Genomic DNA, 14,861 nt, shown 5'->3' with positions numbered 1-14,861 from the left:
TCTAACCAAGCTGCCATTTTCATAGTAATATATAACCTCTGCTGTATTAGTACCTAACTCATCTGTGTCTGCTTCCATTCATCCTTAGCTCCTATTAAAATACTCAGCTCTGGAGTATGGAAGGTAATTACAGACTTTAATGTATTAATGACCTTAAAATCCAGTTTAATAGGCAAAGTAATGTCAGTCTATAAACTTGGTCAGAAGTTTAGAGACCAGGATTAGCATGGATGTTGCAGTTATGAGATACATGTGTAGGTAGGTAGGAAAATGAGGCCATATTATGGAGAACTTGCTAGAAGAATTTAGTGTAAATGTAGAATGTAATAGGTAATCAAATTCAGATGACAGTGGTACATTTTATAAATATCTGATAACTTTAGCATTGTAGCATTTAATATGGAATATATGATGGTGCTTTAGTCACTGTAGTTGAAACATTTCCCGAGATTGAAATATTTCTTTAAAAAAAATACAAAATGAGCTCCTGTTCTTTAATACCTTAAAATCTTTCTAAGAAGAACAAAACATTTAGAAAGATCAGAATATCAACAACAAAAAAATCATACATTGGATTTGTTTTGAGCTGACACATCACTTGCCATTGTAGTAACCCATACTCATATTATGACATTGATAATAGTCATGCAACTTGCTGCTGAAGAACCTGGAATGCAGTATTAAGAGTTCATAGAACAACTCTCTGAGCAACTGTTACTAACCCAACTTTGTTCTCTAAAATTAAATGTTTTTGCAATCTCTTCCGTCTAGTAGTTGGGGGAAGTGCTAATCAAAGTTTCATTGAAGAGTTGGGCTTTGAATGATAGGTAGGCTGTCCAACTCTATTTTCTTCTGCTGGCTCATGAAATTTTTGGCTTTGGCCCTAAATGTTCTCCACATGGACCATTATAAATCATACCTGTGTGTGTTCATGTTGATACTTCTCCCAATCTGGAATATTGCTCTTACCTTGCCTATTTCATAGTCCTTCAGATTTAGTTCAAAAGCATTCATCCATGATAGATTCCTTTTCTCTGAATTCTGATAGCTTAACCCCACTACCTCTACTTAGCCTTTTGTTTTGTCTTATTCTCTAATTGGTATATTTGTTTGATGATTAGATTGTAATCTCCTAGGGAAAGGCCCCTGACAGCCTCTTTTATTTCCCATAAATACTAGTTGGTTGATTGTAGGGGAATTCACATCATGTAGCAGGAATGGCTTATCCCCAATTTACATATGAAGAGGCACTGGAAATTTACAGATGAGGAATCCCTCAGAGTAAGTCATGTAACTAGTATTAGTGGTAGAATTTCAGCCCAGGTCCATCTAACTTTTCTGTCTGCTATACCATAGAACCTCCCTGTGTGCAGATAGATATTAACTGTTGCTGTTTTTCTCTGAATTCTGATAGCTTAACCCCACTACCTTTACTTAGCCTTTTGTTTTGTCTTACTCTCAAATTGGTATATTTGTCTGATTATTAGATTGTAATCTCCTAGGGAAAGGGTCAGCCTCTTTTATTTCCCATAAATACTAGTTAATTCATTGTAGGGGAATTTACATCATGTAGCAGGAATGGCTTAAATGTGTGAAAGAATATGCTAGAGACTGGTTGCAATGTAAATGAGACCTAACTGGTTTAAAGTGAAGTTTCCAGTTTTTCAGTTAACAGTGATTTTTTTTTTTTTTATCATTTCTTCCATTCTAATTCCCACGTGTAGATTATAGTCATATTTTCTTTTCCTCGGTTTTGGTTCCAGACAAATTTAGACATGAATGCTGTTCATCCTTATTTGTTCAACAATAAAATCTCGCCTAAAGGACAAATACTATTTAAAATGTTTGTTTTGTTTTTGTTTTTTTTTTAAAGGGAGGGAGTACCCAAAACATTTATATAACCCTTTCAATGAGGATCATGAGTTTGGTAGCCAGGTTAGCACTTACTTTTACCTCTGACAATAATAGTTAATAAATCCACGTCTCAATCTAGATCACTTGGCGTGTAGAATGACAGCAGTTGGGAAAACGTTTTATATGTCGCGTCCCAGGGTTCCCTCTCAATGCGTATGTTTCTGGTGGCAGCAGTGTTGAGAAGCTTTAATTTAATGTTTAACCCTCCCGTATTGCGGGAGGAAGGCAGAGAAGTTTCTGTGAGGAGCGTTTTCTAAAAGATATTTTCGTAGAGGCATGGTAAAAATGCTACGGGGAGTCTAGAGGAGGGGGCTGCTCCAGATATGTGAGTTCCGCTTTAATTTCCCTTGAAAACCTCGATGTAGGCGGAGGCAAGCGCCTGGATGTGCGGAGGGGCGCTGCAAGCCCTGCCCATCAAGAGAACCGTCCGGGGTCTGTCTGCCCCTTTCCCCGCCCACCCATCAGTTCTGGCAGCGCATGCGCTGAGCCGGGGGCTCGAGAGTTGTCGGCTGGAAATGGCGGCCGCGGGCTTGGTTGCTGTGGCCACGGCTCCAGAGTATTCTGGCCCAGTAGCATCCGGAGGTAACCTCTCCGGTGTTAATTGTGGCCCAAGCTCCGGGACAGGCCCTGGTCCTGGCCCGGGTTCGTGGAGCCGCTCCCTCGATCGAGCGCTGGAGGAGGCGGCAGTGACCGGGGTGCTGAGTCTGAGCGGCCGGAAACTGAGGGAGTTTCCCCGGGGAGCGGCCAACCACGACCTGACGGACACCACCCGGGCGGGTGAGTGGGGCATGGGGCATCCCTGCCGACGTGGGTCCCGGGGCGCGGCGGGAGGCGCCCCCAGACGGTGGCAGGACTCGGAGATAGTTAGAGCAACCGGTGCCATAGCGCCTGCTTGGGACCCGGGTAACGGGGCGAAGCCGACTGCCCCAACCCGGCCAGCCCCCCCGGGCCTGCGGGCCAGACCCCGAGCCTGGGGCGAGGCGGCAGACTGCAGCATCTCTCGGGGAAGAGGACCGTAGGGATAGAGGACTACTGTTTTATTCTCCTGGAAAATTAACTTCTGCCGCTGCTTAAGGTGGACCCTTGCCCCGCCCCGGTTTCTGCAGGCCTTTCAGATTTGGGATTGTTATCTCTCTTAATAGAGCAGAGCAGCGTTGGTCACTGCGTTGTCGGGGAAGCATTGATCTGAGCACTGACGTTTCTTTGAGAGTTGTTTTTAATGTGAACCCTAGGCTGTAACTTTTCTTTCTCTACCTTTATCTAGTTGGCTTAGGAGAGTTGTGAAAATAACTTCAGACTCCCATTACTTTTCTACCTCCTCACGCCTCCCAGAAAAGTTGAGGGAAGAAAAGACACATATTGTTTACCGTATCTGTATTTAATGCTTTTAAAAATAAACATTATTTTGTTTTTTACATGGTTTGAACACAGGAAGGGTAATAAGGAATTGGGTATTATTTGGTTTTCTTAGTTGTAGAGAACAATGTCTGGTGACTGAGGCATTCAACGTAATGTTTTTCTTGTGTTTAAAATATAGCTTCCTTAGGGAGTAGATTAAAAACCGAGTCTATTCATGTTTAACACAAAGGAGGGGAAAAATCCCTTATACAGGTTTGTATAGTATGATGTATTTAAGTATTTGGTTTTGATTTAGTGGTTTTTTGATATAGTGAAAGAATGTGTAGTACTTTATGTCTTACATTTATTCCATTTTACTTCATTTTAGAAATTTAAAATTTAGAGAAAATTTAATATAAATTTAAATAAAATTTAAAATAAAATTTAAAAATTTATTTTAAAATTTGATTCAATAATTTTCTTTGTGCACTCGTTAAAGATTGAGGAGTATTACATATGATTTACTCGTGTTAAAAAAAAGATAAATGGAACCGTTAAACTACTTCAAGAAACTTCTTTCTAGAGAAATTTTCACTCTAGTGTAAAGTGGAAAAATTAAATGTCTAATTATTTAATCTCTTTCTGGAAACAGTTGTGCTGAAGATATTTTGTATTTTTAGAGAATGTTACAGAAATTAAACTTTCTTGCTAAGGTAAATATGAACAGCCATGTGCCTTTTGCATATGTTCTGATAGACAACATCTAAAATTGTCAGTCATCCCCAGATTTCCTGATTCTATTCAGGAGATGGTTATATGGCATATGATTGTTCAGGAGATGGGTAATATAGTGATTTTATATTGGTGTGAGTCATTTCAGTATCACTATATTAAGCCTGAAGCTAAAGAACAAGTTGATTACAGGAGTTTATCTGGTTCATTATCTCACCTGCTTTTTTTTTTTTTTAATATTTTTATTTATTTATTTGACAGAGAGAGATCACAAGTAGGCAGAGAGGTAGGCAGAGGGAGAGGAGGAAGCAGGCTCCCTGCTGAGCAGAGAGCCCCATATGTGGGGCTCTATCCCAGGACTCTGAGATCATGACCTGAGCCGAAGGCAGAGGCTCAACCCACTGAGCCACGCAGGTGCCCCATCTCACCTGCTTTTAAAGAGTTCTAGGACTAACATGTTTTGCTTTGAAGAAATATATTTTATTAAAAAAGAAAACCCAGAGCTATTTATGTAGAAAAATAACTAATCCCAATAAATTTTTCCCTTACTGTACTCTGAATTATTATTTTTTTAATTTTAATTTTTATTTATTTGAGAGAGAGCAAAAGAGAGAGAGAGCATGAGAGGGGAAAGGTCAGAGGGAGAAGCAGGTTCCTCGCTAAGCAGGGAGCCAGATTCGAGACTGGATCCTGGGACTCCAGAATCATGACCTGAGCAGAAGGCAGTTGTTTAACCAACTGAGCTACTCAGGTGCCCCGAATTATTTTATTTTTAAAATTTTTTATTTTTTATTTTTGGAGAGGGAGAGGGAGAGAGAACATCTTAAGCAGGGTCCACACCCAGTATGGAGCTGACAGGCTTGATCTCAACAACCCTGAGATCATGACCTGAGCCAAAATCAAGAATTGGTTGCTTAACTGACTGCGTCTCCCAGGCGCCCCTTAAATGTTTTAATATTAAATAATCTCTACACCCAATATGGCCTTAACTCACAACCTTAAGATTGAGTCACGTGCGATTGAGCCAGTCAGGTGTCCCTTTGAATTATTTTAAGCAGATAATTTAATGTGGATATCATCATTTATTGAGTATACACTGTTTGCTCTTCATTGTTAGGTGTTTTAAAATACATTGCCTTGTTAAATGCTCAAAATAACCAATGGACTAAGCATTATTACCCCCAATTTACATATGAAGAGGCACTCGGAATTTACAGATGAGGAATCCCCTCAGAGTAAGTCTTGTAACTGTATTAGTGGTAGAATTTCAGCCCAGATCCATCTAACTCTTTTCTGTCTCCTGTACCATATAGCCTCCCTGTGTGCAGGTAGATATTACTGTTGCTGTTAGGGTTTGGAGATGTTAGATCATTTGCTGGAAGACCTGTAGTTAAAGGCCAGGAGAGGCAGTATTAGCCAGGATTTGATCCTAGTGTGAAGTAACTCCAAAACCATAGTGTACCTGTAGTATTAGGTACTTTGATGAATTCAGATATAACTTATGTTAGCTAAAATATTTTGTTTACATTATTTAAAATTTAAAACCAGGAAAATTATTTGAATATTCTATCTATATATAAATATATAGATATATATATAGGTAGATACAGGCATAGGTAAATATTATAATATCTAGTATTAATATCGATAGTATAATACCTATAATTATAATATATATTTATATATAATGTATGTATCTGATATATATGTATAATATATAGAGATACAGATATATATCAAAGTTGCCATGCATTCTGTTCTCTCATAATGTATAGACTGTATCTGGTAGGCCTGCTGTCCTTCAAGAGTTTACGTTCTAAGAAAACAGCATATATTAGCCATACCATTTATAACTTTACATGATTAGAATTCATCAGGAACATTTTCTTGAGGTTTTTCACTCTTGTTTGTTAAAAAAAAATAGCTCTTTAGGGAAAGGGAAATATTTATTTGGGAATAGGTAACTTGATCCAGTGGATAAGGAAAATCTTGGAGATCACCGAAGATTTTTTAGGGCAGAAGGGATGTAGCTTAGATTTGGATAGGCAGGAATAAGAAGGAAAGCCATTGCAGGCAGTGGTGGACAACATGCAAAATAAATCCTGGAGTATATGGCACATAAGTTAATTTTGCCAGTCCATTATGCATTCCCCTTTCATTTGATAACAATACTCCAGTTTTCCTAGGAAATCACCCCTCTCAGTTTTATGGGTGCCCTGCCTTAACACAAAGGTGTGCACATGACTGAGGCAGGCCTCACCAGTCAATGAAGGCCATCCTTCTGGCCATAGTGATTGTTCAGAGATGGGCACATTTCCAGTCACTGCACATGTCTGTTAATTGTGAATGTTTTATTGAAACTATTGAGAAAGAGGCATGCTTTGGACTCTGCAGTTGCTGAGAGAATACAGTGTAAGCCTGGAACTTAGAAGGCAGAGCCAAAAGATGGAAAGAATGAGACCAAGTTCTGATGATAATGTTTGAATCTTTGGATCAATAGTCAGGCCTTAAGTTAATGCTGTCCTTGAGCTTTCAAATTATGCTAACTAATAAATTCCCTTTTCTGCTTAATTTGAGCAGAATTTTTTGATACAAAATCAAGAGTCCTGACTGATACTGTGAGACTGCTCTTGATAATATTGTGGTCACGCCAGTTTGGTCAGAATAAATGGTTGGATTTGAGAGTATATGGGCTACCTTCTGTATGTGTGGAAGCTAAATTGAGGATAGGTTTATTGGGATTGAGATAGGGAGACTAATCAATATTCATTCATTGAACAGACATTTGCTAAGGAATTTGGCAGGTGCAGATATACAAAAAAGAACAACACTTTCTGCCCTCAGTGAACTCAAGGGATCTAATGGAGGAATATGTAAATAAGTGTAAAAATTATGTGACTTGTCTAGTAACAGCAAAACTTTTATGTGTAAGGCATTGTACTAGCTAATATAAAGGAAAAATAAGAAGAGGCTTTAACTTATAAGAATTAAGAAACCTCGTAATCTAGTTGGGTGGCTGCAATAATAATTAAATCTTTGAAGGAATGAAAAATAGAGATCATATTGGAAAATGAAAATATACAAACGCTGATTGAATTTATTTTTTTTAATGGCAGAATGCACCAAAAATGACTGAGTTGTTAAATCTGGAGAACTAGGAAGATGGTGATGCTATTGATAATAATAGCTAATATTTATTGAGCTGTTAGCATATTTCAGGTGTTGTTCTAAGCTGTATATATAAAATGTGCACATACAACAACAATATGAGTTGTAAGTACTATTTTAAACCCCATTTTACATAAAAAAATGGAGACTTGACATTAATTTGATCAAAGTTACACAGCTAATAAGTGACAAAACTGGAATTCATATTCAGATACATTTAATCCTAAAACTTGGTTTTTGATCACTAAGCCATACTGACAAAGAAGTTTGCTACACAGAATTTCTTTGATTTGTTTGACACCTTTAAAGGGGTTGGTAGCATATCTAGTTAATTCTGTGCAATGAATAGAAATGTACATCTGGAGCTTTTTTAAAAAAAATCTTTAAGTAAATTCTTTGCCCAATGTGGGGCTTGAACTAATAACCCCAAGAAAGTCACATGCTCTACCGAAGGAGCCAACCAGGTGCCCCTAAATCTGAAGTCCTGGCTACCCCATTTATTTCAGAGACTCCTAATGAAGAGTTATGAGATTCTTGGAGAAGGAGTGTGGAGAATGGAAAAGTTGGTCACTCTTAAGTCATGGGATACACCAGCATTTAAAAAGGGAAGAAATAGAATCTGCCTGAGAAAAGAAACCCAGAAATAAAGTGCCATAACTAGACCTTGACTAGAATTCAAAGACTCCTAAAGCTGAAGGAACCATAATAACCATTTAAGTTATTTTACAAACGAGAAGTTTGTAAAAGTTTGTAAAGTTTGTATCTCAGAGGTTAAATGATGTTTTTAAGATTATATAGTGACATGGTATTTCATGGTATTTCATGATATTTCACAGAAGGCAAAAAGTGGTCATTGTTGAAGCTGTGAAAAATCTCTTCGGAGTAGAAGACAGAAAACAAGAAATTAAGGACTCAGTTTTGGGGAGCAGCCTGTAGTGGAAGGCAGGAGGGAGAGACTAAGATTACACCACAAAAGAAAACAAATTTTAGATGTAGTGGGCGAGCCAAGATAATGCAGTGTTACTAACGCCACAAGAATTGAGACTTTTAAGAAATGGATGCTTATTTCCTAGGTAACGAAGAATGAGGATTGTTAAAAGACAATTTAATTTTTCAGGAAGCAGCCTATAATTTTTCAAGGTGGTAATCTGTAAAATTATGGTATCATTAGTTTTTGAAATATGCACTGAAGTATAGGTCTTTTTCTTTTTTTTTAAAAAAAAGATTTTATTTATTTATTTGACAGAGATCACAAGTAGGCAGAGAGCAGGCAGAGAGAGAGGGGAAAGCAGGCTCCCTGCTGAGCAGAGACCCCCCACCCCCACCCCAAGGCGGTCATGGAATCATGACCTGAGCCGAAGGCAGAGGCTTTAACCCACTGAGCCACCAAGGCACCCCTGGAGTGTAGGTCTTAAGTGGAAATCATATTGCTCTTGGATTCTTACATATATCTTTATTGACCACAATATGTACTGTGAACTTTTCTGGAGTAATGCTATTCAGTTGGGTAGCTACTACCTATAGGTGGTTATTAAAATTAAAGTTAAAAATTTAGGGGTGCCTGAGTGGCTCAGTCAGTTAAGTGTCTGCCTTCAGTGCAGGTCATGTTGAGCCCCACCAACATCAGGCTCCTTGCTCAGCGGGGAGTCTCCTCCCTCTCGCTCTGCCTGCTGTTCCCTGCCCTTGGGCCCTTTATGTCTCTCTCTCTGTCGAATAGATAGCTAAAATCTTTTTAAAAAGGGGGGGTTAAAAATTTAAATTTGGTTCCTCTGTCACACTAGCCACATTTCAAGTGCTTAGTAGCCACATGTATCATTGGACACAGCACATTAGACAGATCCACTTCCTGTCATATTGGACAGCACAGACAGTAGAACCTTTTCATCATTACAGAAAGTTATATTGGACAGTGATGTCGGGGCACTGCTTTGACGAGAATTGAAATTTGTTTTCTGTATCATTTATTTTCTAATCATATTTCTTTTGGCAAAGTTTTTCTATATCCACAAAGACAGTAAGACATCCTGGTGTGTAGAGCTAAAAACACTGTGCAGTAATGATGAGAAGGCAGAGGCAAAGAGAGGAGGTTGTAGCAAATGGCATCAAATCATACTTACATGATACTTGAGAGCATCTCAATGTTGGGGGATATATAATTTTTTCTTTCAGAAATAAGATCTTGTTCATGGAGACTGCCATTTTTAAACATGTCATTTTTGTTAATAGCGGCATTAATATATATTTGACACATTTGCCACCCACTGAGCATTAGTTGTTCAAATCGGAAGAATATTCTAAAAGCCTCAGAAATGAAGAAAGAATAGAAAAGAGTAAAACTAATTTTATTTGATTAATGAGACTGGTTCAGTTTAGTAGACTTTAAAAATCATTTCTGATTTTACAGGTTTTACATGTTCATTGTGATATGAAAAGTTTTAAATAGGACATTAAAGATCATTTGTAATTCCACTTACCAGAGATGAATTTAGTAGTGAACACTGGTTGGAATGCTGCCAAACATTTTCCTCATAAATGTACGCATTCTTGAGCATCAGACTCTTAGTCTCAGCTCTATTCATGATCTCCAGGGTCGTGGTGTTGAGCCCTGCATTAGGGCTTTGCCCTTGGCAAGGGGGTGCTCAGCTTATCCCTCTTCATTCCCCTCTGCCCTTTCCCCTGCTTGTGCTCACTCTTTCTGTCTAGAATAAATAAATAAAATATTTTTAAAAGATGTATATGCATTGTTACTTTTTAAAATATAAAAATGGGATCACAAAAGGCTCTTTTATAATCTATATACTTTTTTACTATATGAGATACAATACCAGAAAATAGAGACCTGTAACATAATTTTTATTTTTAAGATTATTTATTTGTTTGAGAGAGGGAGCATGTGCACACACACAGGAGCAGAGGGATGGACAGAGAGAGAGAGAGAGAGAGAGAACAGATCTTGAGCAGACTCTGCCCTGAGCTCCCTGAGTGTGGAGCGGACAGGGCTAGATCTTGGCCCTGGGATCATGACCTGAGCCAAAACTAAGAGTCCCTCACTTAACTGATGGAGCCACCCGGGTGCCCCCAGTACATAATTTTTAATGGTAGTACACTGTATGATATGCTGTCTTTTAATTTATCCTCTTGATGCACATTGTGATTATTTTTTCATGTAACCTTTGTTACATGTGGTATTCCTGAGAACATCCTAGTAGGTATATATTTGCATACTTGTCTAATTATTTCTTCAGGATAAATTCCTAGAAATGGAATTGATTGGCTAAAAGGTATGCATAATTTAGGTTTTCTGAAAAATACACATTGTAAAATTGTCCTTCTAGGATTGTTCAGCTTTGATTTGTATCAACAATGCATGAGTTGTCTTTACTTTGCACCCGCTGATCTTCTCATTCCTTTTGTTCTGTTTCATTCTGATAGATGAGAGATGATAGCTCTTCATTCTGTACTCAGTGCATCTTGAGGAGTGTAGTTTTTTCTACAAGAAGAAAATAAATTCAGGGAGGAAAGATTTACTTTTTCTGTTTCTACCTTGTGTCATAGAACCAGCTGGTAGCAAAGAATTAGGAGCTCTTTGTGTTTATGTATAACTATATATTAATTTAACTCTTATAATTGTAATACATGTTTACTGTAGAAAATCTGATAAAACAATACACAAGGTAGAGAAAGGGAAAAAAGAGAATGGTACTACTGTATGGATAACCACTGTGGACATTTTGACATATTCTTCTAGGCTTTTGTTTGTTTCTTCTTGTAGGGTTTTTTTTTTTTTTTTTAATGCATGTACATATATATATTGAAGAAGATGGTATCAGCTTTTTGTAGTTTATTTTTTTTCCATCTTATAGCATATTAGAAATACTGTGTCATATCTGTTAACATTTTCTTATTAATAGCTGTGGCGAATTTAATTAAATCTTTGTACTTAGCCAGACCCTTTTTATTGGGCATTTAGGCTATTTCAGATTTTTCATTATTATAAATAACACTATGAACATTTTAAAATATAATTCTTTGCTTATATCTCTTATTATTTCCTTTGGGTTAATTCCTAGAAGTGGAATTGTTTTAACAAATTATATGTAACCTTAAAAACTTAAGCAGTTTACAAACAAATTCAAAAGCAGAAATAGTGTTATTTCTCATAGAAATAGTGTTACATATTGTATGTAGCCTGGATAGGTTTATAGGTCACACACAAAAACCTAGTATTTTTTTCCTAAACATAAAAGTTGGCTTAACTCACATTTCAAACTTGTTTATACCTAATAGCGATGGTCTCCCACGTATCTCTCTCTGTATAAAGATGGGAGTACTTCTAACCTCAGAGAAGGTCTGGGGTGCAGAGCTTGAAATTGCCTCACTAGGGACCTTGAAATTTGAAGTCTTAGAATTTTCTTAAGAATTCCACTCTAGGGGTGCCTGGGTGGCTCAGTGGGTTCAACTCAGGTCATGGTTCCAGGGTCCTGGGATCTAGGGTTGGGCTCTCTGCTCAGCGGGGAGCCTGCTCTTCCCTCCGCCCCCCCACCTGCCTGTCTCTCTGCCTACTTGGAGCTCTGTCTATCAAATAAATAAATAAATAACTTTTGAAGAATTCTACTCTATATTTTTCCTCCTTCCTTCCTTCCTCTTTCCCTCTCCCCCTCTCTTTCTTTCTTTCTGGATTTTATTTATTTATTTATTTGACAGAGAGAGAGAGAGAGCAAGAGAAGGAGCACAAGCAGAGGGAGTGGGAGAGGATGATGTGGGGCTTGATCCCAGTATCCTGGGATCATGACCTGAGCCAAAGGAAGATGCTTAACAAATGAGCCACCCAGGTGCCCCTCCACTCTATATTTTCATGCTTGTTTTAATGACAAATCTATGGCTTCAAATTACCAGCCATTAGGATAAACCAAACCTAGTAAGTTTCTGTGTTTATTTTGTTGCCTTTCTGTAACACTGCCTCCCTTGCCAATTCATATCCCAGTTTCAGAAGCATGGATATAATATTATATATACTATTATTCTTTGTAACAAAGTTGCTATGAAAATATGTGTATTGAATTGGAATGTGGGATACAGAATACTTCTCAGAAAATAACATCCATATCCCTCTTACAACTTAACCTCCATTTGAAATGAGAAATCCTATAGCTCTAATATATTCTCATCCACATGCTTCTTCCTTTCTCTTCTGCCTGACAAGCAGCACAATTCTATATTATACCAACACAGTAGGGAAGACTGAGGGAACACCTGGTGTCCAAGTTGATTACTCGTGGAACCCTTGGTTTCTGCTTAGGTTGTGATCTCAGGGTCACAAGATTGAGCCCTGCATGGAGCTCTGTCCTCAGCATGGAGTCTGCTTGAGATTCCTTTCCCTCTTTTTCCCCTTCATCCCCTTCCCCTGCTCATGCACTTGTGCTCCTTCTCTCTGAAATAAATAAATAAATAAATACTTAAAAAAAAAAAAACCCAATAGGGAAGGCTGAGGTAAAAAGACCTGTTATTTATCAATGCACACACGTATACAGGCATGTGCGCTTTATATAGTTAGGCAGAGACCATGGGGAAATCACGGCTGTTAGGTATAAAGGCACCTGAAATAAGACTAGAATTTGTTTCAGGGGGAAATCTGGACTCAATTGTATTGGCATTTTTTAGAAATATGAAGGGTGAATTTTAAGATGGCACCTTCAGATGGGTTCAGAAGATTTGTCTTGGATCACCACTAAATCAATGTTAAGACTAGAGGAATGGCAGCAATATTGGGGTCAAGGATTTCCTAGGCTCCATTTCTTTTTACTATGGTTGTATTTATGGGCTGGACGGTTAATGTTATCAAATATTATAAAATGAACATGTTCATTATTTTTTTCAGTTTACTTGTGAAACAGTTATTGCATTCAAGCTGACAAAAAAATATGGTAAATATGGTAATTCACACAAAGGAACATTATTTTGAGTTCCTGAAGTAGCCAGCAATATCAAATGCAATGTAGCTAATTTTAGAATCATAACTAGTCCTAAAAATTTAAGGTATTTCTTTATTCACTTTTAGCTTTCTTCCTTGCTCTTTTAAATTTCTAGAGTTTTATTTTTCGAAGAAAGTATTTTTTTCCCTCTTTTTTTTTTTTTTAAAGTAGGTGCCACACCCAGTATCAAGTTGGTGCTGGGGCTTGATCTCACAATCCTGAGATCAAGACCTGAGTTGAAATGAGGAGCCACATGCTTAACCGACTGAGCCACCCAGGTGTCCCTGAAGAAATTCTTAAGCCATGGATTTTAACTGATTTATTAAACTTATTTCTTGCAAAAACTAAGTAATAGATTTTTTCCATTAAAAACAGGTTTTAAACTTTTTTAAAAAAAAAATATTTATTTATTTGAGAGAGAACATGAGGAGGGAGGAGGAGCAGAGCGAGAAGCAAACTCCCCACTGAGTAGGGAGCCCTATGTGGGGCTCCATCCCAGGACTCCAGGATCACAACCTGAGCCAAAGGCAGATACTTAACCAACTGAGTCATCCAGGCACCCCTAAATACAGGTTTTAAAAAAAATGATCTCACATCTGAGAGAGTGAGAAGATAAACCACAGAGTAAACAAAAGATTTTGAGTAGACACACCAAACAAACGATATCTGGAATATGTATAGAATTTCTGCAAACAAGAAGACAAATTAGTAGAAAATTGAGGAGAGATTTAAACTAGTATTTACTAAAGGGGAATCCTAAATGACTGATAAATATGTGAAAAAGTACTCAACCTCATTTGTAATCAGAGGAATGGAGAATAAGACCAAACTGAGGTACTACTTAAAAAACTGACAATACAAATACTGGAAATATGTGAAGCATTGGGGACACATATTACAAGGCTGATGAGAATGTTAATTGATATGTTGACTTTGGAAAATACTTAGCAAAATTAAAAATACACATATTCAATACCCAGAAATTCCAGATTCTGAGATGTATATGTCAAATTGTGTATAAGTGTACCAGGGTATATTAGCTTAAAACAACACCTATTTACTATCTTTCAGTTTATAGATCAGAAGACTGGACTCAGCTGAGTTATCTACTCAGGGTCTTACAAGGCCTAAATTAGTATGTTGGTCAATCTGGGAACTTTGGGGAAAGTATTTCTTCCAGCATCCTTCAAAATTTGGCAAAATTCATTCAGTTCTTCACAGTTATAAAACTGAGGTCTCCATTTTCTTGCTGGTTGTCGGCTTCAGGTCACTCTGGCGTCTTGGAGGCTACCTACATTCCTTACAGTGGCCCTCTTCACATTCAAGCCAGCAGTGGTATGTCAAATTCTCATGCTTAGAATCATTGACTTCTGCTACCAGCCAGAGGGCTTGTGTGATGAGACTGGGTCTAGCCAGATCATCTCTCCTTAGTTTAATTCAAAGTGAACTGATTAGTAACTTTGATTATATCTAGAAAATCCCTTCTGCCATGTATGGAACAAAATCAGAGTATATTTTGTATGTATAGTCCCAGGGAATTGGGCAGGAAATCTTGGAGGACCATTTTAGGATTCTGCCTACCATAGAGAGTTCTGTCTTTTTCTCTTTTTATTGTATAACATGTAGTACAATGTCAGATGCCCTTTGAGAATTTTTTGAGAGGATGAGTGGATGGATTAATGGATAAGTGAGTGAATGAGAAAGTGAAAACAGGAATGATTTAGTCTATTCACTTCC

The 14,861-nt window shown here is 37.7% G+C and overlaps 1 protein-coding gene across 9 annotated transcripts in view; it reads left to right on the top strand.

Annotated features, from left to right (window-relative positions):
* Window positions 1-2,204: 2,204 nt before the first annotated feature.
* Window positions 2,205-14,861, top strand: part of LRCH3 (leucine rich repeats and calponin homology domain containing 3) — a 117,177-nt gene continuing 104,520 nt past the window's right edge. For 5 of the 9 annotated variants that reach the window (XM_059391141.1, XM_059391138.1, XM_059391135.1 and 2 more), the window contains exon 1: window positions 2,206-2,691. In XM_059391141.1, the coding sequence (XP_059247124.1) occupies window positions 2,298-2,691 (394 nt within the window). In that variant the 5' untranslated portion in view covers window positions 2,206-2,297. Of the gene's footprint in view, window positions 2,692-14,861 lie in introns of all 9 variants that reach the window. The other 4 variants (XM_059391140.1, XM_059391137.1, XM_059391134.1 and 1 more) reach the window with 3 other exon arrangements.

Source organism: Mustela nigripes, chromosome 2, assembly GCF_022355385.1.
Source record: "Mustela nigripes isolate SB6536 chromosome 2, MUSNIG.SB6536, whole genome shotgun sequence".
Lineage (NCBI taxonomy): Eukaryota > Metazoa > Chordata > Mammalia > Carnivora > Mustelidae > Mustela > Mustela nigripes.
This window is presented reverse-complemented; position numbering and strand designations above follow the sequence as displayed.